General features: G+C 40.2%; 1 protein-coding gene across 5 annotated transcripts; it reads left to right on the forward strand.

The window, feature by feature from the left end:
- The first annotated feature begins 564 nt into the window (after positions 1–564).
- CCDC47 (coiled-coil domain containing 47) lies at positions 565–27,943 on the forward strand. Of its 5 annotated transcripts, none has more exons than XM_089531624.1 (13): positions 565–684; positions 8,167–8,429; positions 10,633–10,740; positions 11,369–11,543; positions 12,397–12,518; positions 16,085–16,150; positions 17,172–17,273; positions 17,868–17,978; positions 20,247–20,332; positions 21,328–21,386; positions 23,206–23,315; positions 24,143–24,310; positions 25,771–27,943. In XM_089531624.1, exons 2-13 carry the CDS (start codon positions 8,172–8,174, stop codon positions 25,849–25,851), a joined length of 1,446 nt encoding a protein of 481 aa, XP_089387750.1. In that variant the 5' UTR covers positions 565–684; positions 8,167–8,171; the 3' UTR covers positions 25,852–27,943. The 5 variants fall into 5 exon arrangements, with proteins under 5 accessions (XP_089387750.1, XP_089387748.1, XP_089387751.1 ...); XM_089531622.1 differs by having other exon boundaries at positions 8,170–8,429; XM_089531625.1 differs by lacking the exon at positions 25,771–27,943 and adding an exon at positions 24,457–24,627 and having other exon boundaries at positions 8,170–8,429.

Here is a 27,943-nt window from a genome sequence, read left to right on the forward strand (position 1 = left end):
TATGGTTCTTCAGTTGGAGTTGGACTCCAACTCCCAGAAGCCCCAGACAGCTCAGCCAACAGTCGGGAATTCTGGGAGATGAAGTCCAAAACATCTGGAGGACAAAAGCTTTCGGAACCAAGATTTGTTCATCAGAAGAGGGTTGCCTTTGTCTTCTCTGAGGCTGAGAGAGTGTGATTTGCCCAAGGTTGCCCAGTGGGTATACAGTATATATGTCTCTCTCTCTCTCTATGTCTATGTCTATATATAATATCATATACATATATACATATATATATATATATATATATATAATATGTATTACATATATATATAATATACATATGTATATTTATGATATATATTATTTTATATATATATATATATATATATATATGATATATATATCATACATATACATGTATAATTAACGTGTGTATGTGCGACTTTTGTGGATATATATATACATATATATAAATACATAGAGTATAAGCGGCAAGCCCTTTCCTTTCTTGCTCCGCCCCCTCCCCTCGCCTTGCCCTGCAGCCTCAATGCGCCTGCGCGGGTTTACGCCATTGGCGTATCTTACGGCCCGGGAAGGAAGAAGGAGCGCAAGGGAGGGATATAATCACAATCCTGGAGGAGCGTTAACTTTAGCGGCGGAGCGCAGCGGAGGAGGCCTGAGAACGTCAACGCGGGCCTCAGGTAGGAAGGCAGGGCGCGGGCCTGAGGGGTTTTCAGCGGGGGAGCGGGACCGGGGCTTGGATTGGCTCCGTCCTGGGGGGCTTCTCAGCAGCTCTGTCCCCTCCTCCATCCCTGAAGCGGCGGAGGGCAGGTGGGGCGTCTCACCCGAACTGCAGCCATTTCCCCATCTTTGGTTGCCTTGGAGTCTTATGGGAGCCCCCGCCGTGGGGGGGTTCTTGGCATCGCCATCCTCTGAGGCTGAGAGAGTGTGACTTGCCCAAGGTCACCCCAGTGGGTTTCCATGGCTGAGCCCTAGGCTTCACGCCCGAACCACTACCCGACCCTGGCTCTCATCGCTAGAGGAAATAATGTTCTTTATCTCACTTTATGTTATAGTTTATACTTTATTGTTTGTGTGTGTGTGTGTGTGTATTATGGGGTGTGTTTATTATATATATATATATATATATATATATAGTGATTTATTTAGTTTATTTATATATATATATATATATATATATATATAATCTGATTTATTTATTATATATATATAAAGTATGTGATTTATTTAGTTTATATATATATATATATAATCTGATTTATATGATTTGATATATATTACTAACATATATTACTATATCCACTTTGACTCCTTTGTGAAAAAGCAGAATAAAAATAAATATCATTATTAATACAAATAAATAGTAATTTATCTCTCTCTCTCTCTATATATATATATAGATGGATAGATATTATATATATATATATATATATATATATATATATAATTGTTATTATTAATAAATATTCTATATATTTTATATATTATTTTATACATATTAATATATATATTATTAAATATTCTATATATATTATGTATTATTTCATATATTTTATACATATCATTTATATATATATTATAACATATATATATTATTAATAAATATTGTACATATTTTATGTATTATTTCATATATTTTATACATATTATATATATATATATTATTTATATACATTATATATATTATTATATATATTATTAATAAATACTATATAGTATATATTATTTTATATATAATTATATATATATATATGTGTGTGTGTGTATTTATTGATTTTATATATGGATGTTTTAATTGTTTGAATCCTATAATAATTTTAAATGTTTTATCTGTGAGCTGCCTTGGGTCCCTTAAATAAATATAAATTTATAAATAAATGACATAACTATCTAAGACCAACCAAATTGTTATCTCTTTGAGGCTGAGAGAGTGTGACTTGCCCAAGGTCACTCCAAGTGGATTTTTGTTGCGGGGATGTGAACCCTGGTCTCCAGAGCCATGGAAGAGCATGCAAAGCCCTGTGCCACACTGATTCTCATGCTGTCTAAAACTAAACAAGTTGTCTCTTGAGGCTCAGAGAGCGTGACCAGATGTCCTTTTTTTCCAGGAGAAAAACACATCATGAGAAGACACAACTTATTAGGAAAGACAATAATACAGGACATTATTGCTGCAGCTGCATCCTGTGGAATCCTGGGATTTGTAGTCTTTAGCCCTCTCTGCCAAAAAGTGCTGGTGCTTCACCAAACTACAAATCTCAGGATTCTGAAGGATGAAGCCGTGGCAGTTAAAGTGGTGTCAAACTGCATTATTTCTACAGTTTAGATGCATCCTAGCTCTTATCACTACTCATAAAGGGCTCTGTTGGCTGTGGGGATCATGGGGATTGTAGTCCAACTACTTTAGTGTGGGTGCAAATTGCCCATCCTGTCTTATTCTGACATCTTCCAAAGGCAGGGGGAGATATGTGTGGCTCTCCATACATTCAGTGTGGTTTGTCATTGCATCTGCTAGCATTCTTCTCCATTGGAAATTATTCTGGCTAGGACTGAGGGATGTTGCAGTCAAGTAACATCCAGAGTGCTCACATTCCAGACCTTTAGCCAGTTTTGGGTGTATGTCTTAAGCCAACAGAAAACAAGTTGAAGCTTCACAATGATAGAATGTAGTAGTGGACCCTGTGGAGGCACCCCAGGCCTGAACCAGATGTATACAAATAGGTTCTGCCATTTCAGGCACCTTTTGAATATGTAGGTCATTCCTATGAAATGTGATTCCTCTGCCATGCGCCTTCATTTGTGTTGTCAGGAATCACCTTGAAATAACTAAAGGATAACATGATTGAAAGATAAGATGGGAGATAGTTTCCAGGATTCTGATATAGATACTCTACACAAATGGTTTAAGGGTTTTGTAGAACGGAGAGGGGAAGATGTGTTTAGTATACCATACAAATGGGAAATATTGTTGGAAATATTGTCCAAGATGACGTAATGTGGATTAGTTACTAAAGATCATTAATCACTTTTGATACTTAGATTTGAAATTAAGAATGATAAAAGCATGGATAATTTCCTAATTCATGTTTAGAGGTGGAGTGGGGAATCTGACCTATAAATTTGAGGATGCAGCCAGCTTGATGAGGATGGAGATGGGTTTTTTAGTTGATCTAGAATAGAAAAGAGGAGAACAGTACGTACTCTCTAAATCAAGCTTAGTCTGACCTCGAGCAATCATATCTGAATATGGTTCCCCTCTTCTTGTTTCTTAGAAGCTATCTTGAGCCACCATTTTGCTTCTAATTCACAAATGGATCATTAGTTGGCTCAAGTTATCTGCTGCTAAGATAGTAATTATCTCTCAGCATAAATAGTTATCTGCTGCTCCTCACTAACTATATACTTGTATATGCAAGCTAGTGAATCATTATGTTGTGAGACCTAGCATAGTATTATGGTTTGAATGTTTAATTTGGACTTAATGAAACCAAGGTTTGAATATTTGCTCAGCCACAAAAACCTGTTGGGTCACCCCTGAGCAAGTCATACTCTCCCAGCCTTAGAGGAATGCAATGGCAAACCCCCTCTGAAGAAACCTGCCAAGAAAACCCCATTATAAGGTTACCATAAATCAGAAATTACTTGGAAGCACACAACAACAACAGCAACAAAGAGCCCTAGGCCAGGGAGATCAAAATTCAGATCAGCATTTGGCTAAAGAATTTGCTGTGGAAACATGGGCTTGTCTCTCTTTCACGACATAAACTTTCAGGATTGTTAGAATAAAAGAAGTAAGTAGTTGGAGCTCCTTGAAAGGAAAGTAGAATATAAATTTAGTAATAATAGTAGTTCACTAGTGTAGTTGTCAGTTTTGAAGTGCAGGTGTTCCTCATAACAGTCCCAAAAGTTGTACGTCTCTATGTATATGTATTATGTAAGTGCTTATATACATGGCAGGGTATATTGCATATTACCTCATTAGGCTCCATTTACACTCATAAAATAATTAGGTGGCAAAGGGCAATGGAATAGTATATTTAATGGCAAGAGACAAGATTATTTAAGAAAGGAAAAGAAGGACACAGAGTTCCCAAACAGTATAAGCTCAAGATTTTCCAGGTGTTTCCTTTCCAAACACCAGCAAGAAGTCAGCAAAGTCTTAAAGTGAACAAGCCAACTCTCACAGTTCTTATGTATACTAGGAGCAATTCTTGAGTAATGCTAATGGAACTTACAGGGTTATTCAATATTAATTTAGTCTAAAATACTTTGCCTGGTGTAAAAATTTATTCACACACTTCTAATCTAATCTAAGTATTACAGTTAAACTCAGAGAGTACAGGGGTGTTTCAGGTGCATAGCTGGTGAAGTTACTGTCTTTGCTAATCAAAAGGTCCTAATACTTCAACCGTGTGAGTCCTGGCTTCACTGCAGTAGCAATGTTACTATAGATCAGGGATTGTAAGGGCCTAGACTGGAGTGGAAAGCATTTTGATATTGTTAAACAAGAGGAAGTCAGAAACATGTGTCAATAGAATCAGAGAGTTGGAAGAGACCACAAGGGCCACCCAGTCCAACCTCCTGCCATGCAAGAAATCACAATCAAAGCCACCCAACAGATGGCCATGAAGCCTCTGTTTAAAGACCTCTAGGGATGGCTAATGTTGAGGTGGGATCTCTTTTCCTGTAGCTTGCATCAGTTGTTCTGTGTTCTAGTCTCTGGAGCAGTAGAAAACAGACTTGCTCCATTCTCAGTGTGACACCCCTTCAAATATTTAAACAGGGCTACCATATCATCCATCTCTACTCCAGGCTAAACACACCCAGCTCCCTAAGTCTTTCCTCATAAGGCATGCTTTCCTTTCACCATTTTGGTTGCCCTCCTGTGGACATGCTCCAATTTGTCAACATCCTTTTTGAATTGTGGTACCCAAAACTGGACACAATATTCCAGGTGGGGCCTGACCAGAGCAGAATAGATTGGCACTATTATTTCCCTTGATCTAGACACTATACTCCTATTGATGCAGCCTAATATCACATTGGCCTTTTTCGGTGCTGCATCACTCTGTTGACTCATGTTCATTTTGTGATCTACTTGGACTCCTAGATCCCTTTCACACCCTGGCCCAGTACAGATTGCCGCCTTGCAGCAACCTGGGACCAAGATTAGGGCACGGGAGAGCAGAGCGTCCGCATGCTCCATGCTCTCCCAGCACCATTTTGGGCATGCATGCATTCTAATAGTGCACGCGCCGATGACCTGCCTTGTGCACCACGTCCAAATGGTGCAGTGCACAAGATACATCATGGTGCTAATGGTGCCTTGGCAGCGGCACAGAAAGGAACTGTGTTTTGCAGCTCCTTTTTATAGTGGATCATTGCCACGCTTCTGGCCACCCCTTTCTTCTTATCTGCACAGCCCCATAGTCTCCTTAAGTCAGGTGTCTCCCATCCTATATCATTGCATTTAATTTTTCCTCCCTAAGTGCAGTACCTTGCATTTCTCTGTGTTGAAATTCATTTTGTTAGTTTTGGCCCAGCCTTCTTGAATTTTTATCTTGTCCTTTGGGGTATTAGCTACTCCTCCTAATTTGGTGTTACAGTATCTGCAAATACTGTACCAATAAATCATGATCTATGCTCTGCCTGTCCTGCTGTCAAAAAATCTGTGTATTTATATGATTTGAAGAGAAATCAGATTATTGGTACGGTATGGAAGAGTAGACACATTAAATATAGATTAGGGTTACTTTTAGGGTTGAGAGTTACAAGGGTTATGTGGGTAGCTTTAACTTTTCAGTGGTTAAGGACATAAGCCCATGTTTAGAAAAAGGATAATGCTTCTTTATCTCATTTCATTTACTGACTCCAGGAGATTTGAGCACTGTGTGAGGTTATCTACCATGTGATTCACAAACAATGGTACAAAAGTAAAGCTGTTCTTATTTGGTTTTGCAGCATTGATTTTTGAATCCTCCTGTACATTGTAAGCCCATAATTACCCTAGTCTTAGAATGTGTGTGTTGATTCATACACACATACACCAGAAAGCATGGTCAATGTCTCTCTTGGCTAGCAAGCTCTGGGAGTTATAGTCCACCCCGCTCCCATCCCACCCCCAAAGAAACCCTTCTCCTAGCACCAGTCACTGGTAGCACTAATGAGCAATACCAGTATTGTTTTCTTCAACGTATTAATGTGTGTTACATACATGGCGTTGGGGGAAGATATCCACTTGGGACTTGCTTCCCAAAACTTGAAATATAAATATAATACTGTTTCAGCCCTTTGTGGCTTGAAAGGTAGCAATTATTATATTTTGTTAATATTAAGCCCCCTCTTAATATTTCATGTATTCATGTCTATACTTTGCAGCAAAGGCAATTTGGAGGTGGATAGATATAGAGTAGACTTAATTTAAATTAATTTATCTAATGGCCTTTTATTCTAGTTAATTCTTTATTAGAAAGCTTTCTAGCAGGCCAAATGTGGGAAAAAATCAGGATTGGGAGGGAAATAGGGAAGTTAGGACTTGCCCAGGTTTGTAATTTTGAGACAGGTGCTATTCTGCACATTTGAGTTTGTGTGTAATTCAGATAAGGTATCCGTAATATTATTAAAATTTAAAAACAGTAATGTTGTTCTCCTTCAGGCATCCTTGTCTGTTTCCCATGCTCGGCTGGTTATAAAAATGTAGCTGACAGTGGGATGGAGGGAGCTTGCTCTAGTTTCTACTGCTAATTTTAGATTGCTAACCTAGATTGTGTGCCTTTTAAGGGACTAGTGTGTGGGACTGTGGAATGGGAAAATATCAGTGTTGCATGTGGCTCATAATGACATTGTAAGCTCATAATATAACCCTAACAAGGAGGTTGAGACTCTGGGAGTACTGTGAACCTAAGATTTTCAGGTAATCAGTACACTTTTTCTTTGATTGCTGCTTTGGACAACAGTCTTGCTGCAACAAATGGAAAGTACTTTTCCAGTGCCACAGTCAAATGACAGGGAAAAGTTCTTTACCGGATGCAACAGAAAAATGGGAGAGGTAAATGGAGTGGTTGGATACTTGGATAGTAGCCCAATCCTTTATTGGAGCCCTGTTTGTTCACCAAGGCCTGGAACAGATGGGCTAAATAAAGTGGCTTCCAGCTGCTTTGGAGGTGTGACATTGACATGATGTGTGCCTGCAAAGTGGCCCAAAGCTGAGATAATCCAGTTCCTGGTGGTACAGGAAGGATCCTGCAGCTGTGGCCCACTTTGGGAGTGGGCTGTGCAGTCAGTGCGGTCCTGATCCGATTGTGTCCAGAGCGGACTCAGCCGCTCTTTTGCGCCCATCTGCTACGGCCCTAAAACAGCTAAATCAAGCCTCTAGGCAATATATATGATGAATGTTATGAGCAAATGTCATGTCTAATTATGGGTTTTCAAAATTCAAGCCTCCTTGGTCTCAGCAAGAGTATTTACTATCCAGTATAGTACTGTATAGTGATTTGAGTGTTGGCATAGAACTGGATAATAGGGTTTAAATCCCCACTGAGCTATGGAAATCCACTGGTTGACCTTGGGCAAATCACACTCTCATCTTCAGAGGAAGGCAAAGGCAACCCCCCTTTGAATAATTCTTGCTAAGAAATTGCTACTTTACTTTGTACATTTAAGTAATGTTGAACTGTGGTGCAACAGGGCTCCTGTGTTGCCTACATTCAAAGTACTTCTGTTACCTCACAACTGTGTCTTGTTTATAAGTGTTCCTAAAGAAGCATACTGCAACAGGAGCACCAACTCTTAAGAATGCAAATGATATGCAAAGTGACATAAAACTACAACTTGCAGATTGTGTTGTGTTTCTCTTGTGTTTTTATACAGCTGATAGTAAGTTGCCCATTTTTGTGTTTCTATTTTGTAAGAAAAGAATGGGACCATACAGACAGGCCAAAATAAAGCTGCTTTGGGTCACTTTGGAGGTATGCCAAAGCCAGGCTCCATTCCTAAGGACTGGAGCGTGGCTTTGGTGCAGCTTCCAGACTCTTAGGACGCATGCATCATTTAAACAGCATACCTCCAAAGTGACACAAAGCAGCTTTATTTTGGTCTGTATGGGGCCAATGTATAGTATTTAAAGTCTGAAGATGTTAATTATTTTCTCTCTCGTTTCCCAGCAGCAATGAGAACTGTGTATTTTTTTGTGGTTGCTCTCTTTATCCCATGGGGTATATCGCTGGCAAAATTTGATGAATTTGATGATGGAGATGACATTGTGGAATATGATGATAATGACTTTGCGGAATTCGAAGATGTGATTGAAGATCCTGCCACTGAATCTCCCCAGCGAATTGTCACAACAGAGGATGACGAGGAAGAGGCCACGGTTGAGCTCGAAGGACAAGATGAAGGTCTTGACTTTGAAGATGGTGATGCCCAGGTGATACCATATGAAGGGGCCTATTCTGGCTTGTATTTTTTTAAAAAAACAAACAAGAGATGTTAGAGGACATAGGGTGGACCAAACCAAACATAGACCTTACACTGTGATTATTATTTAGATATAATTATATTTATTATCATATTTTTGTATCATTTTGTAAACATTTCCTAAGGTGTACAAAACCAAACATTAAAATGTGTAAGATCAAAACAGGCAAATTAAAATATTTACTATAACAAATATCATAGCTCCAATGAATCCCAGGTTGGGAAAAAGGCAGGACATAAAATAATAATAAGAAGAATTAGAATGAGAATGCATAAGCCAGTTTAATCAAAGACTCCTTAAGAAAGAGAAGTCTTGAATTGCTTACAAAAATGCAGCAGAGAAAAGATCATACAGACTCCTGAGTGGATGGAATTGCTACATCACTGAGGCCCCAGTGAAAGTGGCTTTGCTTGTTGTGGAGGCCTATATGGGGAGGTATAGGTCATACCTGTTCATTAGGAAATTGTAGAAGCACCAGAAGGCACATATATAGTTTTCAACCTTTGTATCACTCATAGACAACTGTAGCCCTAACTATCACATGTTGGACCAACGTTCCCACCTGTCAAAGTGAATGGTGAGGAGTTACAGTAACTATGGGCCACCACTGTCAGAATGGCCACATTTGCCTATGCCTGCCATAGAATGTATAGATACTTAGGGTCTTGCTTGGGTAGGGCATGATGTTTGACAAGACACCTCTACATCATTTCATATAGTATTTGCAGGCAACATTTCCATGTCTTGCAGAGTGATCCTAGACATATCTACTAAGAGGTAACTCCCACTGATTTCAATAGAGTGTATTTGCTAGTAAATAGCTATAGGATTGTAGCTGAAAATGTTGCAGCTTTGCATATGGGAATTGAGTTTGCCAGTCCAGGGTGTTCAGTAGACTGCATTCAGTTCTAAATTGTAGTTATTGGATATGTTATTATGGTAGTTTGTCAGTTCTCTTGAATTCTAATCACTCTGACTTGATTGTCCCCAGCATACCTCTTCCCATTCATTTATTTGTTTGATACAACCTTGATCTGTGATTCTTCCATTGGAGTAAGTGTCATCTATGAAAGTTCATACCACAAGAAACTACCATAATTAGACTTGACAATATTGTATGACTGCCTGTCACTTATTACAGACCTTTGAGCTATCTTTAAAATTGCTGAGGCAGCAAGACAATTTTGATTTTAGAAGAAAGGATCATTTAGAGATAAGCTATTCTAAGCCTCATCTATCTAGAGTTAGTGCCCATGGCAGGGAATACAGGTTTATTTGTTTGTGCTGTAAGAAGTGCTCCTACATTCAACAGTAAAATACCTTGTCTTTAATATCAATTCATTGTCAGCATTTTTTCTATGATGAGGAGAAAAATAGTTGAGTGTCCCATATTTCTGTGCCTTTTGAAAGAGGTTAGAACAATACGGCTTTATTTTGGCCAGCTGGATAGACGTAGTTGTACTCATCTCCAGAGTCATCTAAACCAGTGATTCCCAAAGTAGGTAGGATGCCCCCCTGGGGGCGGTGGAAAGATCCAGGGGAGCAGGGAAAAGGGGGTGGCAAGGGTCTTCAGTCAAAGTATTGGCATGAAAAATGACAAGGGGAACCAACCATCTTTAGGACCGTCGTGGGGATGAAGGCTGCATTAAATTTCTCTTTTCAGGGTCCCTTAAAAGCACTGTGTAGCCTTGTTGGTTGCTTTGTATAGTGGTGTCTCCCACTCTTCACCTGACTGCGTAACAATAGGAATTGAGGGCACCAGGGTTGTCATCCAAGAAGAAAGGGGTAGTAGCCCAAAAAGGTTTGGGGACTACTAATCTAAACTATCAAGAACTTCAGAGAAAGTATTGTAAATCACTGTTGAATTTTGTTTTAGTGGTTTTAACAAATTCCTCTGGAAATCTCAGGAAGTGGACCAAAGACACATATTTTTGTTTATTTCTTCAATCTGATTGGTGCCCAAACAGGAATTGACTTGGGAGCCTTCTATGATCTACTTTGAGCATTCTAAGAGTGATTTATAAGTATAATACTTTCACAATCCGGTGTGAAACCTACAATTTATGTATTAGTTCAGTAGTTTATAGCATTTAGCATAGGAGCCTCTTCTTCAAATAGCTGATGTTGTGAACCTTGTGTTTTCTTGTTGTAGGAAGGTGATGCAGAAAGTGAACCTTATGACGATGAAGAATTTGAAGGTTATGAAGAGAAACCTGATGCAATTCCAGGCAAAAATAAAGATCCCATAACCATTGTTGATGTAAGTGTATCTTGTGAAAATCTTACATGTCAGTCTTTATTACAGAAGCTTGTAGCATAAACTAGTATCATTAAGGCTGCAGTCCTATAAACACTTGGAAGTAAGACCTATTGAAGTTATTGCGGAGTACTTCCAAATAGACATGTATAAGATTTCACTTTCAGTCTCTTTTTGTGTTAAGTACACCCAATTTTACTACATATCATTTATTTATTTATTTATTACATTTTAATGCTGCCTTTCTCCCAAAAAGGGACCCATGGCAGCTCGCTATTTCCAGAAAAAACACATAGCTCTTCCAGAGGTTCTGGGAATTGTAGTTTTATGAGACATTTAGCCATCTGTGTCAGAGAGCTCTGGTGCCACAACAGACTACTGTTCCCAGAATTCCATAGCATTGAGCCATGGCAGTTAAAGCAGTGTCAAACTGGATTATTTCTGCAGTATGGATGCAGCCTTAGTAAATAAAAAGTAGGGTGTATTATTGTTCACATCAAAGGTTCCAGTGAGATAAAAGGTGCTTAATGCATACTTAAATAAAAAATAAATAAATATTGTAACAGCAGCCAGAATGTTAGAGATACTAACATTCAAAATGAAATAGTCTAATCAAATCCACACTCAACAGGTGCCTGCCCACCTCCAAAATAGTTGGGAGAGTTACTACATGGAAATCTTAATGGTGACGGGCCTACTTGCTTACATCATGAACTACATAATTGGGAAGAATAAAAATAACCGTTTGGCTCAGGCCTGGTTCAGTAGTCATCGGGAGCTTCTTGAAAGTAACTTTGCTCTTGTTGGTAAGTTGCCCCCCCCCCCCAGCCTCTACAGCTATACTTCTTGCCTCCAGTATCAGACATCAGTATCATTATGAATGCTGAAGTCACCAAGGAGGACAGTGACAGGCCAGCCAAACATTGGCACACAGGTAGAATTTTATATCATGCAAATGCAGATGAAAAGAAAGTTGAGTAAAATGAACTTTGAATATTAAAAGGCAGGAGAGAAATTTGGGATCAGTCATGGCAGAATTGGACAAGGTGGCCAACATTGTTGCTGTGTCCATCAGGATATGTAGGGAGAGAAACCTACAGCAACGGCAACAGCATCCAAATTAAATGAAATTATATTTAATCAGACACAGATCAAACTAGGGCTTAGTGTGTAAAAATGTACCAATACTCTTTTTAAGTTCTTGTCCACTGTAGTTCATTTGTACATCTTGGAGCACTTCTGAAAAATGTAAAGACTCAGGCTTTGCAAAGCTGAACAAGTATAAATGCTTGTTTGTATGTTCTTTGTAAACCTGATAGAGATGGAATACTTATGATATGGATTGAGGAGAGTTTAAAAGCCATGATGAAAAGAAATAATGGAAGTAATTTCTTGGGTAAGCATGCACATGCCTATCAAGGCTTTCTGAATCCTCATCAGAAGCTTGAAGATATCAAAAGGCATTGTGGTCACTGGACTATTGATGTGGTGGATTGGAGACAACCCACTTCTCTGGCAGGCACGCTCCAGTGTTTTGCACTAACCAAAACTTTTGAGTTTGGTTTGGAGGCTAACTTAATGCTCACAGGAATACACTGCAGTGTAAGCTTAGGTGTAAAGTCACAAGTTCTTGTTAATTAGCATGTCCTTTCTTTCAAGGGGATGATGGCACCAATAAAGAAGCCACGAGTACGGGCAAGTTGAACCAAGAGAATGAACATATTTATAATCTCTGGTGCTCTGGAAGAGTGTGCTGTGAGGGTATGCTTATCCAGCTCAAGGTATGAGAAAGAACACCTTAAAATGTTTTATGCTTTAAATTAGGAGTGAGCAGGAAGTACCATATGATTTAATGGTAGAACTTCATGTATTTGGCCAAGTATTCCTGAGTTCCTGTTGTGAAGAAGAAAAACATAAAATTAATTTTCTTCTCCTCCCAATTACACTGTTAAAATGAAGATAGCTGTTTGTACTGGTGTGCTATAACGCAGAAGCTGATGAAGAGTTAGGTCTAACCATGGGGTCATGCAGACAGGGCCTGGCTCTGGTCCTGATCCGGGCTATTGCCACGGTCCCAAATGGGACACTGGCAAAGAGCAGACTTTTTCTACTCCTTTGCTAGCTGGCTTTTCCCAGTGAGTGTGCTGTTTGCACAGCTTCTGGTTGCTCAGTAGACATGTGTCATCTGCACGTCCTACCTTCCAAGCGGCCAGAAGCCACTCTTTTCATGCCCACCTGTTTCAGGCCCATATGTCTCTTGCACCTGTCTCTCTTGGTGGACCTAAGTTTCTAGAAAAATATGAAGCAGATTGTGCAGGATTGAATTTTGCCTCTCTCTGCTTGAGTGTCTTCAGGCTCAATGTTTAGGCAAGAAAAACTTTCTTAAATTGGCAGAAGCCTAATACAGAAGAAATGCTGCATATTCTACCTTCATACCTTGTTCCCTTTGGAGTGAGAGAAATGTGTTGGGGTATGTTTTAGATTTAAACTTCCACTTCCAAAATTATCAGGATGGCTTGCAATAAAATATTAAAAACACTCATAAAATAACAGGTCCAGTAAGATAAAAATAGCAACCAAATATTGATACAAGTTTAAAAGTTAGAAATTTAAAAAAAAATCCAGGGAAAATAATAAAGGCCTTTGGCATTGGAGAAGTGTACAAATTAGACACTATGTGAACAACAAAGAGCATTCTAAAGTCAATGTGGCAATATGGAAAAGGCTGTCTTTTTCTTATCCATATACTGCACCGCAGACTGGAGTGCTTGTGCTCAGAATCTGAAAAATGCAGATACAAATGAATTGTTTAATATCCTGGTCAAGCCATTAAAGCTTTGAAAGCCATCCCCACTGCTTTGAATTGGGCCTAGAAACAGACCAGGAGCTTGCATATTTGTTACAGCATTGTTATAGTAAGCCATTATGTACTGAGTCAACTACAATTTCTAAACTGCCTTCAGAGTCAGCCTTACACAGAATGCATTACAGTTGTCTTAAGGTAAAAGTTCCCAGCCAGTAGATTACTAAGGCTAGGCTATCTCTTGCAGATAGGAATGCAGATGGTGAAACTTCCTAAGATGCTAAAAGTGTCCTTGTGCCACGGAGGAAATCTACCTGTAGACATAGCAATCAAAGGTGCTTTACAGACCGCCCAAAAGGGCGGTCTGAAAAGCACCTTCATTTGCTGCGTGGAGGAGCTTCAGCGGCCAAACCGCACAGCTCCTCCACGCAGCAAAAAAGAAGCTGCAAAATGCAGCTTCTTCTTGCGGTATGCTAATGATGCCGCAGGGCGCCAATGGTGCACTTGCGACATCATTAGCGCCGTGCAATGTGCAGACGCTAAGCATCCACTACATCAAGATGGCGGCGCCTGTGTAGAACGAGCGCCGCCATTTTGTGCGCGCCAAACGCATACTAGGGTTGGGGGCATCCGGAAAGGACGCCCCTTTTTAACCCTAGTACGTGCTCAGCACATACTAGGGTGCCCGTTTGTAACGGGCCAAAGAATACCTTCAAGTCTTCAGAAGGAGTGCAGCCCTATCCAAAGCAGGACTGAGAACAATTGCTTTGGCAGATGAACTCTCTTCCTGTGTTTTATCTGAGATTAACCTCAGATTTTTCCACAATTGATAAAGGAAGGCATTCTACTCTGGATTAACTCTTCCCATTCACTAAAAGACAGACTCTGTGTGAATCAATTAACATCTTCAACCCAGTGTGGGAAGAAAATTTTGTACAGCTTCAAGTCCAGTTTAAGAGCTCTGGGTTTTTCTTCAGCTTTGACAGCTTTGAGGGTGTTTTGAGTCCTGAAATATTTTTTGCCTTTAGACATTTATGGTGATTATATCTATAAAGTACACAAACCAGCACTGTTGATGGACAGTTTTGAAGAGCTACTAGACCTAGGAAGACGACCAAAGGGGGAGTATTTCCCATGGGGTAGTTGGGAGACAAAGTTACCCTTATGGAGATTGGAGTGTTGCATATCTCTGTTTACACATAGGTGTTAAAAAGTATAACGAACAAGACGGAACTCTAAAGGTACAACTGACTTACATGTGGAGGAATTGGGCACTGATCATTTCCCCTCCCACACACTACCTTCTATAATTTCCTGTCATGGTGGTATTCTGCTATCTCAGTCAGGACCTTAGGACAGGTTAGAATTAGGACAAAACCATATGTGCTGTAGAAGTTGCTCTTTTTTACATCATGCAGATACAGGAATGGGACACTGTTTCCCGTGGAACTAAAGCTGGCCAGAAGGGCAAAATATGAAAAGTATTGAGCCAGACTGAAAAGACAACAGTGTAGTCCCTGAAGAAAATGGAAACTGGAAAACTAAAAGCTCCATCTTTACCTCCATTTTCTGCAAAAAATCATAGTCCGTGACCCCTTAACCACTCATCACAAGAGGGCAGGATCTGGCTAAATGAAAGCTTAGTCCCCCATTTTCCTCTCACCCTGAAGCAAAAGGCAGAATGGTGAGACAGGATGATGCTAAATTTCCTAAGCAAAAGTGGACCTTGTTTCTTTATTTCAGTACAGTCGGCCTGCCCCATAGGCAGGCTTGCCTTCTGCCACTTTGAGCTTACGCAGAAGGCAAACCCTGGCAGAAGTAATGGGGCACATACCCATGCCGTGAGCGTGCGTCCCATTATTTTCAATGGGGCTTGAGCATACACTCTTTTCCTCATATGTGGGAGGGGGAATCCAGAACAGATCCCCCATGTATGTTCTGTGTTCACCTTTCCATAGAAAATGGAGATGCTCCCTAATTGTGCTCTGAAGGTTTGAATCTGGTCTGCCTGGGTTTAAAAAGGTAGAAATAACTTATACCTAAAGTTTGGAAAATCTTTCTCATGAGACTGTATGTCTGCGAATTCTGCAACCACCATAGCCACAAGCTATATGGTCCAAAAGAGTAACTTATCCAAAGTGCTTAGGCCGTTAGGGAATTGTTTGTATGTAACCTTTAATTGCACGATGAAAGATCAGATTCTAAACATCTGAGGAAGTAGACTGAAGTCTTTGAAAGCTCATGCTACCAGTTTCTTTATCTCAGTTAGGCTCAAAGGTGCTACAAGATCTCTATGTAATTTTAATCCAGTAGAAAAATAAATATGCATACAAGAAGAACTGCGGTAGAATTGCTCTGCGGTTTTGCAGTGTGTTCTCTGCATGCTGTTGATTTTGTAACACAGGACATTTTATGGTACTTCTTGAGCAAGCTTGTTTTTTTAATTAGTTCTGGTTGTAGGGAGAGATCTTGTGCCTTCAAGAATATGACAGTTATGCTAAATTTGGGACATTGATTAACTATGGTCAAAATTTTGTTTTTTAGTTTCTCAAAAGACAAGACTTGCTGAATGTGCTTGCTCGTATGATGAGACCAGCTTGTGACCAAGTGGTATGTGTTTTAGTTTTGCAACCTCAGATCATCTTTAGTAAGGCTAAGTTCATAAAATTGTGTTTGAATAGCTTATGAAAAGTTGTATGCAGAATCTCTGCATCATTTAATTAAATACAAGAGGTTTCTGGAGCATATGGCTGTGAAGATAGATTTCTCTATCTATATGCAATGTTTACTGAAACCTCAGAAACAATAAATTAAAGAAAAAGAAATGCACATTTTTCATACTGTTTTTTTCCAGTCTGCAGAATTTTTAACTTTTTAAAAGAATAAACCCTTTAAGATTAAGAAAATTGCACAAAACACAAAGAATACCTGTCAAAATTCCTCTAAAATTGCTCTTTAAAAGTACAATAAGTTTTGAAAGAAACTAAAACTTGTTATACATTAATAAAGTGATTTATTCATTAAATTACTTTAGGAATTTGGCTTTCAAAGGTATCCTTGAAAATAGCAAGTTAACCACTGTACTTGTAGCTCCTTTCTTCCATAACCTGTCCAAATTAAGAATACTATATATGAAGGCGTAAATGATTGACTTGACAGTATTTTCCCTGCCACTGACTTTGTTTCAAGGTTACGGTACTTATTCTTCTGCAAGTATCCTGTGCAGTGGAATTCTGGGATTAAAGAAATTACTTTGCAGTTCACTTACTTCTGATGGGCTAAAAAAGGTGTTGAGTCTCATGTGGTGACAGATTATTTGTTAAATTGTTCCAGCAATGGTGTACATTGGTCCTAAAAAGGACTTCATCTTTGTTCACTTATCGTTGTATTATGAGATGCAAGTAGACATTTCATGCATAATTATACTTTAGAGGATTTTCCAAGTTATCCTGAGATTCATATTATACATGCTACTGATCTTGGCTAATGGCCATTTGTAAAGCCTGAGCCCATTTATGCTATTGATATTGCTATGAAATAATGAAATTTGTATTCATTCTTTGTGATTTTTTGTATTAATGGATGTAGTTGTGTAGACCTAGGGGTGACTAACATTTTCTGTGTTGTTTAGCAAATAAAAGTTACTATGAACGATGATGACATGGATACCTACGTGTTTGCTGTTGGGACAAGAAAAGCCTTAGTGAGGCTTCAGAAGGAAATGCAGGACCTGGTATGTACTGAGGGACTGGGAGAGGTGAAATGCAGAGATAAGACAGTAAGTGTGTAATGCCTTAGAATATCAGAATTTACCTGAAAACTTTAAGGAAAGTAGTGTATTGAAAAATCAGAATACTATATTGCTTTCATATTGTAGGATTTAATTTATGGAATGGTTGGAGAAAGTGAATATAGTACAAATGCTTTGGGGAAAAGTCACAATGCAAGAAAATAGCAAATATCTGGTGATGCAGTCAGCCATATGAAAAGGACTTGGGGAGATGTGGTGGGGTCTTATTCTAATTGAGCATGGTCTTAATTTTAGCTGTTTTGAATAGGTCACTGGTTGTTTACTGTGAAGGTTCCTGTGGTGGAGGCATCCAACAATGGGTCAAGCCACTGATGGTTGAGAGACATGGCAATGATATTGTATGCCACATGGATAGACTGTATGGTACACTCTGCCCTTTGTCGGTTGCCTCCTCACACCAAACTGGAAACTTGAATTCCTTTCTTAATTTTTTATTTAGATGACTAGGCACCTGCTTAAGCAAGTGACGGTAAACACAAAGCATTGCTTCTAATGATGCCATTTCTTCCTGAACAGAGTGAATTTTGCAGTGATAAACCTAAGACTGGGGCGAAGTATGGGCTCCCAGAGTCATTGGCTATCCTATCAGAGATGGGTGAGGTCACAGAGGGAATGATGGATACGAAGGTAATGTAAAGTAAAATAACTGATAAAAACATTTAAGTTACAGCAAGTGAGGAATTTTACAAGAGCTGTAACAATATACCCAGTTGTCTAAATCTAAACTTTACTTCTGAGGGTTCTTCAGCAGCATTTCTACTTATTTGTCATATTTGTCTGTTTGGAGGGCGTGAAGGAGTCTTTCTTATCTTGATATCTCTGAAAAAATAGGGTATCTGCCTTAGGAGGCAAAACTTCCATGTAGCTGTGTGAAATAAAATTGGTTTCTGGCTGTTCTTGAGAATGTAAGTTTGTCTGGTGGACAATAATACATTGGGACCTTGGTATCCATGGGGGAATCTGTTCCAAATCTCCCCCTTGCAGGTACCGCAGGACTTATGTCCCATTGTCCCCAATGGTGTCACATGCACATGGCTGCGCTGCCATTAGGGACAGTCCTCGTTGTCCCCAATGGTGGTGTGGTCACGTGCATGCACCACCATTGGGGATAAGGGAGAGCTTGCCGTTTGCGGATGCTTGCATCAGTTAAAACACATCAATTAAAATACACATCAATTTGAAGGGACATGCATGCAATTTAAAAGGATAAGAGATACATATTAAAACAATCTACATTTAGTGCTCCTGAATACTCTTGAGGATTTTTTTGTCACCTTGGCAGGCAATTCTGTTGAAGCTCTGGCCAACCTTTGGAATGGGAACGTGACCAGGGCAGTGGACACAATCACTCCTGAGTGTTCCTTCTTATGGCGTAGAGCCAAACCAGCTCCCTGGTTGGTGGTGATGAAGCAAGTAAGACGGGGCCTAGAGCAATGTTGGCGGAAGACTCGAAGCGAATCTCATTGAACACAACCTAGAGCCTATCTGAAGGTCTACTCTGTGGTAGTGCAGGAAGGAAAGAAATGATTTTTTGCTGCCAACATTGCATCTGCACAGAGCTGTCCAGTACAGCTGTTCAGAGTGGTCAGGGGTCTCTTGTCCACACTTGCTCATGTAGAAAATGCAGATCACTTGGCAGCCCACTGTGAAGAATTTGCACAGCACTTTGCAAATGAAGTTGTTCAGATCTGCTCTGACTTGGCTGCTGTAGTTGATGCAGTGCCAGTGGATATAGCCTTTCCACCTATCTGTCCAGTGTTAATGGATACTTTTCAGTTTGTGCAGCCTGATGATGTGGACAGGATCCCTGGAGAGGTGAAAGCCACCACATGTGTCTTAGATCCTTGTCCATCTTGGCTTATCAAACAGGCCAGAGGGGGACTGTCTGAGTGGGTGAAGGAGGTAGTCAGTGCCTCCCTACAACAAGTCAGAGTTCCGCCTTGCCTAAAAGAGGCAGTTGTGAAGACTTTGTTTAAAAAGCCATCCCTTAATCCTTCCATAATGAATAATTATCGGCCAACCTACCATTTTTGTTCAAGGTAGTAGAACATGTGGTGGCTTCCCAACTCCAGGGGTTTGTGGACAAAATGAATTGTCTAGATTCATTTCAGTCTGGTTTCAGGCCTGGCTATGGAACAGAGACAGCCTTAGTCACCTTGGTGAATAACCTACTCAGGGAACTGGTCAGGGGGAATGTGTCCCTGTTAGTTCTGCTAGACCTCTCAGTAGCTTTTAGTACCATTGACCATGGTATCCTTCTGGGCCACCTCTCTGGGATGGGCCTTGGAAGTATTGTTTTACAGTGGCTCCACTTCTTCCTGGAGGGGAAAACTTAGAATGTGGTGCTGGGAGACTCCTGCTCCAACCCCTGGCCATTGACCTATGGGGTCCCTCAGGGTTCTGTGTTGTTCCCTATGCTATTTAACATATATATGAAACCACTGGGAGAGGTCCTCTGGCGTTTTGAAGTAAGGTGCCATCAATATGTGGATGACACCCAATTCTACTACAACTTTCCACCTCAATCCAAGGAGGCTTTCCTGGTCCTAAACCAGTGTCTGGCATCAGTAATGGACTGGGTGAGGGCAAACAAATTGAAATTTTATCCAGACAAGACAGAAGTGCTCCTGGTCAGTCGGAAGGCAGATCAGGGAATAGGGATCCAGTTTGTGCTAGATGGGGTTATACTCCCCCTGAAGACACACGTTTGCAGTTTGGGGGTATTCCTGGACTTGGCTCTGGGGATAAAACAACAGGGGAAACTTTTTGCCTTTATGCTGCTGCCTGCGGTATCTGGCTAGCTGTTGTTGATGGTTGCTTTGGATGGGTGTATACAGCTTCATAAGAAAATATGTCCTCCTCAGTACTCCTTGTACTCCTTTTTTCTCCTTCTAGATGATCCATTTTCTTACACATTATGCTGACAAGATTGAGTCCGTCCATTTTTCAGACCAGTTTTCTGGTCCAAAACTAATGCAAGAGTAAGTATGGCACAAGAAGGTTTGTACTTTGAAGTTAATGATGGGTTGTAGTTTGTCAAAGGTGAAGAAAAAGAGGCGGGGAAAGTCTCAAGCAAGCTTGCTTGTTAGCAAAGACCATAGGGGGGTTGTCTGAACCAGACTTCCAGCATGGGAATTCTGATGTGGCCAGTGTTAGACTTTACCTAGTTTGTGACATGGTTGGGCTTTGGGTTGTGTTCAGAGCTCATTTGGGTTGTCTTCAGAGCTTATTCTGTATAGAATTTAAATATTTACTATGTTGAAATAAGATACGATTTCTGATAAGAGAGAGCAGTGTCTTTGTTCCTTTAAGTGATATTTTAGGTGATGCTACAGCAAATATGACACAGCATTTGCCTGCTGAACAGCTCCATATCCTGATTACTGGAGGAAAGATGGGCAGAAACAGTGTGTTCTGCCCCAGTAGTTGCCCAGACACCTTGCTATTATTCTATAAACACCTTTGAAGCAAGGCATTGGTAAGGATCCAGTTGGCACTTGCCCCCATCAGTAGAAGAAGCAGATTGCCACACCTAATCCTTGGCTGCCCAGAGCCAGAGCTAAGTGCTCTCATGTTGTTCATTGTACAGTGACGGAATATCAGTGATGGTTTCTTCTAGATGATGACATTTCTAGATGGCTTTTCCCAGTGGGGTTTAAGGTGGAAAACATCCTACATCACAGTCCTCCCAGAACTAAACTAGGAACAGAAAGTTCCTAGTGTAATTCAGAATGCACCAGATTGGCCTTAACAGCAGGTTATGTACAATTAGATCCGGAATTGTCCTCTTACATAGTAGCTGATGGTGCACCTGGGCATCCGAGTTTGGAAAAGTTACTTCTTGGGTGGCAACTCTCAGAGTCTTCAAGTGACTTTGAAAAGTAATTTTTCCAGACTCTACTAATATCGTTTTGCTATCCTTAAATAATTCATTTTTAATATCCTTCTAATAGTACTTCTTTCTCTTCTTTGTTAGGGAAGGTCAGCCTTTGAAACTACCTGAAACTAAAAAGACACTTTTATTTACTTTTAATGGTAAGAATGGATTCATGATTTTCAAATGGCTTTTTCTTGGGGATGTAAAATCCTGCATTTGAAAGCACAGCCAGAGTTTACCTTCTAATGCATTCTGGACAAGAGTTCATTTCCCCTATGATCAGTATCTAAAAAGTGTATGTCCATGTGAGGTCACAATGGTGTAGTGTCCTCAAATCACACTTGCATCTTTGTCCTTACAAGAAAATGCTCATTCAGCAGGAAGATAAGAGAGTCTTGGGAAACCTTCTGATGGAAGCATGAATGTTAATTGCTAAATCCTGGAAAAATCCAAAGTTGTCATAATCAGTGAATTACACACACACACACACACACACACACACACAGAGAGAGAGAGAGAGAGTCTGGTGTGAAAGATCATAGAATCATAGAGTTAGAAGAGACCCTGCCATGCAGGAATACACAATCAAAGAACTCCCAACAGATGGCCATGCAGCTTCTATTTAAAAACCTCCAAAGAAGAAGATTACACTACACTCCAAGGCAGTGTCCTCCAGGGGGATCAGGGGACTACTGGTCCAGGAAGCCACCATCTTGGTAAGGGCCACCAGGGTGGGAGATAGGAGATGGATAGATCCATGTTCTGCCCTAGCCTTCCAGTGGCCTCCACGCTGCGAAGTGGACTCATCTCAAAGGCCAAGGACACTAGCAGTGGCAGCAGCTGCATGGCCTCCTGCTAAGGCAGGAGCACAGAACACACCTGGCAGGGATTGGGGGGCTCCTCTGTGGGCTCCTCTCGCAACCTGTGCCATGGAGGATATCCACCATCTTGATCATGTGAAAGTGGCCGCCATCTCAGCCATGGGGCATTTGGTATTTCTGGAAAATGCCATTTTCAGGGAGAGGAGGAGTTCTCACCTTCTAATTCAGAGGCAGACACCACACACACTCACACATACATGCGCCCCAAGCACAGCAAAGGCTCCGTAAGGCAGAGCAAGCCTAGTTCTCAGAGGAGGATTAAGAGGACCGGGGTCTGCAAGCACTTATGGGGGGTGGGAGTGGAAGAAGGGGAACTCCCTGAATAAGAGAGGGACGGGAACCTGGACCATACTCCTAGTTTTGTGTGATTCTTTCAAGAAGCGAATTCTCCCCTGCTGCTAAAGAAAATGACTAGGACTCTAGGCATTACCCTGTCACCCAAACAAACCCCACCCCCTGTCCAGCGTGTGGGAAGAGTTATATCCCATGGCAGCATCTTCAGTCCTAGAAATGCCTTACCCTTCCAACCTGATTCATGCGATTAGGGATGAGTGAAATAAGCCTGCAGCCAGTAGACCCAATCATAGAACAGTTAAGAAACTTTATTATTTTCTACATGCAGTCATGATGAAATTGCAAATACTCCTAGTGGAGGCCCCTTTATCTGCTCTCATTTCCTTAGCCATATTTTGCGGAAATGGCAAGGATACCCTTAGAATTTTAGAGGACAGGAGGATAGTGACAAAGCTAAAAAGGGCACATGAGGCAGTGTCCATTGCCATCAGGGCGGCTACCACATTTTCCATGGTGGCTAGGGCTTCGCTTCATTGGACAGTGGATCTTCTGGGGAAGGTTCCAGTGGGTGACACTAGAATTAGACAGGGCCTCAATGAATTGGCTAAGGTATCTGCTAACAGTGGGGACAGGACTCTTGTCTCAGTCCTCTTCACATGTGCTCAGAAGTAAGTCTCACTGAGTTCAGTGGGGCTTGTATGTTTCTGTGTTATTTCTGTGTAGGATATTTACCTACTACCAATTAAATAGTTTTCAGATTTCAACCTGAGCACTTTAAGAAAAGTACTCATTTGCTTTACAGTACCTGGCTCAGGCAACACTTCCCCAAAAGACATGGAAGCTCTGCTGCCTCTGATGAACATGGTGATTTACACCATTGACAAAGCAAAAAAGTTCCGTCTGAATAGAGAGGTAAGTTGTGTAATTAGTTGTGTGCTCACTTCATATTAAAATATCTCCCTGTCTCTACTGGACACCATCCCCTCTGCTTTGCCTGAACTACAGCATTTCCAAGGGTTGGCCAACATTATTTGTGACAGGTTGTAATGTAAGCAAAGAGGCAAGAGTGACTGCACAACTTTAGGGGTTCATGTAACTGCATAAGTAAAACCAGAATTTTGACTTGTGTTTGGAAGATGATAGGAGTCCAATTCGAGTGCTGAGACATTGGTTTCTGAACATGAAAGTGTTTATTTTAGGAGTTGTAATCCAAAAAGTCATGTTTCCATCTCTGGATACTCCTGAGCTGAGCTTTGTAATCTTGTTAGGAGATGTGGAACCACTGTGCACTTTTTGTTGTAAACCACCCATGAGTCAATCTCGACCCATGGCGACCCTGTGGATTAGACATCTGCAAGATTTCCTATCCTCTACTGCTCTGCTAGTTTCTGCAAATTCTTACCTGTGAGCTCCTTAATAGAGTCCATCCATCTAGCATGCAGCCTTCCTCTCCTTCTACTTTCCTCCACCTTTCCTAGCATTATTGTTTTTTCCAGTGAGTTATGCCTTCTCATGATGTAACCAAAGTACTATATGTGCTAAAACTTTGTTTTTAAGAAATCAAGCTTAGCTCAAATAAGTACGTTAAAGTAAACTGGACATGACAATGATCTAGTATAGGGCTTCGTTTTGCTAGCTATTTTATATCTGTGTTAACTCATTGCAATGCTGTTTGAAGTGCTGAGTGCTTGCTCATACTAATGGTGATGTTTGACATCTCTCCTAATCCTGAACCAAAGGGCAAACAAAAAGCTGATAAGAATAGGGCACGGGTAGAAGAGAATTTTCTGAAACTGACGCATGTGCAAAGGCAAGAGGCTGCTCAATCCCGCAGGGAAGAAAAGAAACGGGCAGAAAAAGAGAGGATCATGAATGAAGAAGATCCAGAGAAGCAGCGACGTCTGGAGGTAAACAATGTTTTTTTAAAAATTCATTAATGCTTAGTAAAAGTTGAGCCCTTGTCAGTGATGTTGGGCATGCTGAAGCTGGTGAAATGAGATATAAATTTGAGTGGTGATATCTGTCTCTTTTTCTGTTTGCGCTCCTTTTTAAGAGATGACCAGAGTCCCTGGGGAAGGTGGGACCATCAATACAGACAAGCTTTTAAGACAGCAATTCTCAAAATATAAGCTGTGAGTCTGTATGGATAGTTGCCAAAGCAGCTCTCGGACCCCTTCCGAAAACCTGCATTGATCAGGTCAAGACATGGAGTACAAACATTTGTTGGTTGATGAATTCTGTGAAGGAGAACTCTCTGCAAGTATGTTGTGGGGCTCTAATCTTGCTGCTTCCAAGTTTTGTTTTGATTTGCCTTCCCTTTTCTCAGTAGTCTACCTGCGTTATTATAAAAAGGAGAAGAAAGGGGGAGAAAAAAAGTAAGATGGCAGCATTTTTAAGAATAACTTTTTTTTAATTTTAGCATGAATTTTCATGGATATAAACCTACTTTTTTTGGATGTGGTACAAAGTGATATTATGGCCTCAGCTATAATGCATATTTATACTATAGTTTTTTGTGAGTTTTTCGGGCTGTGTGGCCATGTTCTAGAAGAGTTTCTTCCTGACCGTTTTGCCAGCATCTGTGGCTGGGATCTTCAGAGAATGCTTGCTTGGAAAGGAGTTGGGTATATTTATTGTGTGACTTTTGTTGTCTGTTTTATTCAATCATTTCCTGTATTGCTATGTATTTTATATGTATTATCTTACTAGACAGGGCCCTTCCCCACCACCACTCCCTTCTCCTTCTGTGTCGCGTCTTTTTAGATTGTAAGCCTGAGGGCAGGGAACCGTCCAATTAAAAAGATTGTATGTACAGTGCTGTGTAAATTTACAGCGCTTTATAAATAAAGGTTAATAATAATAATAATAATGTGTATTGTTTGTTGCTGATGGCAGGCTTCAGGGTGGGAGGGTATGCAGAGGAGGATTAGTGTCTGCTTGATTAGTGCTCATTGTCTGCTGGGAACCCCTGACCCTGGGAGATTTCTCATTTGCATTTGTTGAGTCAGCAGACAGTGAGCACTAATCAAGCAGACGCTAATAAATGGACCCCACACATCTCTTCAGGAAGTCCGTTTTTGTCCTGCCTTTCCAGAAATGAGATCTATCTTATCTTATGTTTCTTCCTATCTACCATAACAGAAGAGCACTGGACAACCATTTAATTTTTTCCTGCCTCAAGAGATGAGTGGCTCACCCACAATGACAAAGTAACAATTGTATGTTGTTGCACAACAGAATGATTGAGAAGACCCATACAGCTAACTGAATTTCCTTGAAGCTGTTGTTTTTGTCTGGTGTTCTGATTTCTCCTGCAAAGAAACACAAAATCTGATAATTTCATACAACTTTTTCTATTTTCCAACAGGAGGCTGCTTTGCGGCGTGAACAGAAGAAACTTGAGAAGAAGCAAATGAAAATGAAGCAAATCAAAGTGAAAGCCATGTGAAAAACTGTTGCAAGAAATCTCTTCCATGGTGCCAACCACAGAATTGCAATTTGCTGCCTACCATGAGTTAATTATATCCCTGACTTTTATCACTGCCCATTAAGAACTACTTTTGACACTAACAATTGTGGCTTGAGGGATTATATTTGAAGCATTTCTCTGCATGTATACATGTATTAAGATTGTTAGGATGCCAAGGAATTCTACCTGGGTCCATCATATGGGTGTTCTTGGAAAAGTTAAAGTGGTAATCAGGTCTTATATAACTTCCTCACATGCATGTATGCATTGGGTTGCATCAAAAAGTGATCCTACCAGTACCAAAGTTACACTTCAGTCAGCAACAAGAGAATTTTTCATCGCATCAGTGTTGCCAGTAACTGAGATGCAATTCTGAAAAACAAAACAAAACCCAACACTTCAGTCCCCTTTGGTTAGCGAGACTGTGAAAAACTATTTTCAGGGCTGCAGCCACTGTTCTGATTTAATGAGACATGCAGGTGCTTGTATAGAGGGCTTTGCAGTTGTCTTCCATGTTGCTGGATTGGCTTCCCCTCTACTGTCTTTGGGATCCTTTGACTTCTTATTTCCTATATCTATAACTTCCGAGACTGTGCCAGCAATGCATAAGCACTTTGATCTATTTTGGGGATGTGGGAATATAATTTTTTTTATAGTGGCTAATATTTGAGGAAAAAACACCATCAAACCTTCACAATAGAATTTAAAAAAAAACCTCCTTTGTGATTGGTGCAATCAGTGCACTTGGATATCAAGCAGTTAGTTGTAACATAAAATAGTATGATATGAATATTATAGATTTTAAAACCAAATGTAGTTGATGCGGGAAAGGTTAGTTCTTTCACAGAACAATTAGAAGGGTGATAAATCAGTATTATTTAAAGACTAGTGTAGTTTGGGACAAGCAGTTTGTAAATCAATCTGTAGGCTGCTAATTGCAAAGGCTACAGTGAGTGTGCGTATGCACAGGTGTTTGTGTTCAATGTTTCCAGGATCCAGCCTTACAAATATGGGGATGATGATGTTGATGTATAAATAGGTAATTGGGAAATGGCAGGTGAAAAGGCCTGCTGGTATATTTTAAAAAAAACATATTTTAATACTGCTAGTTTAAAACAATGTAAAACTTTCTATTAAGTTGCCCTGATACAGAATTTTGGGTAATCAGTATGCATGCAGGCTGCTGCATGAAGATCTCTGTGGGATCAGACATGTAGTTCCTCATGCATTGTCCCCTTGCAGAAACTCGCCTATTATCCCCCACACAACCGGCTTGTGTGTACCTGTTTTCTGCACACAGATTTGCTATACTCATTTTCCCATGTAGAAGGTATTTGCTGGTTGTGGCTAAATGGGATCTCTTTTCTACTTCAGACATGTTTTAAGTGTTTTTAGCAGCTTTCTGTAGAGTTCAGTGTATTCTTCTGATGGCTTCATCTCTTTCTAGTGTTTCTTTTTATGTTTCCTTTTATGTTTCTGTGGATGCTGACTATAAAACCATTGACAGTGAACTAGGTTCTTAATAACTACAATTATATCCCCAGCAAGATAGAACACTTTTTAGAGGGGTGTTATCTTTTTGTACCTGTTTTAGGTTATTTACAGAAGGGTTGTCATTTGCTAGGAAAACTAGGAACTGGAGATATGCCCGCTTTGCAGTCTTGTGGAATTGCTGCATTTTATAAATGCTCATCTGGATGGCATCTGATCATTGTGTGTAATGGGCACTTTCTGCAGTGGGTTTAATGGGAAGAAATACTGTATGAGGGTTGAATTTGTTTCTTAATGTATTTTCTTGATGATGCTTTTATCTGCAGATATCTCTGATGCAATAAAATTAAGCTGCTCTTTAAATCAGCATGTGCTAAAATCTTTTTGTCAGAGCATGAAAATGCACAGGTTCTATCTGAATGCAAAAACCTGCAGCCTGAAATGGTATTTGAATTTAGTAATTTTTATATAACTATCATTTATGGTACTTTACAGCAGAAAATGGCAATCCTATGTGGGATTCAAACTATTTTGTCACTAGATGTAGAAAGTAAAATTGAATAAAGTATTGTTTCACAAA

This window comes from Sceloporus occidentalis, unplaced genomic scaffold, assembly GCF_023333645.1.
Source record: "Sceloporus occidentalis isolate IW3139 unplaced genomic scaffold, rSceOcc1.0.p SCAF_7, whole genome shotgun sequence".
Taxonomy (NCBI): Eukaryota; Metazoa; Chordata; class Lepidosauria; order Squamata; family Phrynosomatidae; genus Sceloporus; species Sceloporus occidentalis.

Bases quoted from the DNA above. Each gene is read 5' to 3' on its own strand.
- CCDC47 (XM_089531624.1), top strand. From the start codon at position 8,172: ATGAGAACTGTGTATTTTTTTGTGGTTGCTCTCTTTATCCCATGGGGT. The intron at 23,316-24,142 runs GTAAGTTGTGTA...CCTGAACCAAAG, and splicing joins AGTTCCGTCTGAATAGAGAG to GGCAAACAAAAAGCTGATAA. The intron at 24,311-25,770 runs GTAAACAATGTT...ATTTTCCAACAG, and splicing joins AGAAGCAGCGACGTCTGGAG to GAGGCTGCTTTGCGGCGTGA.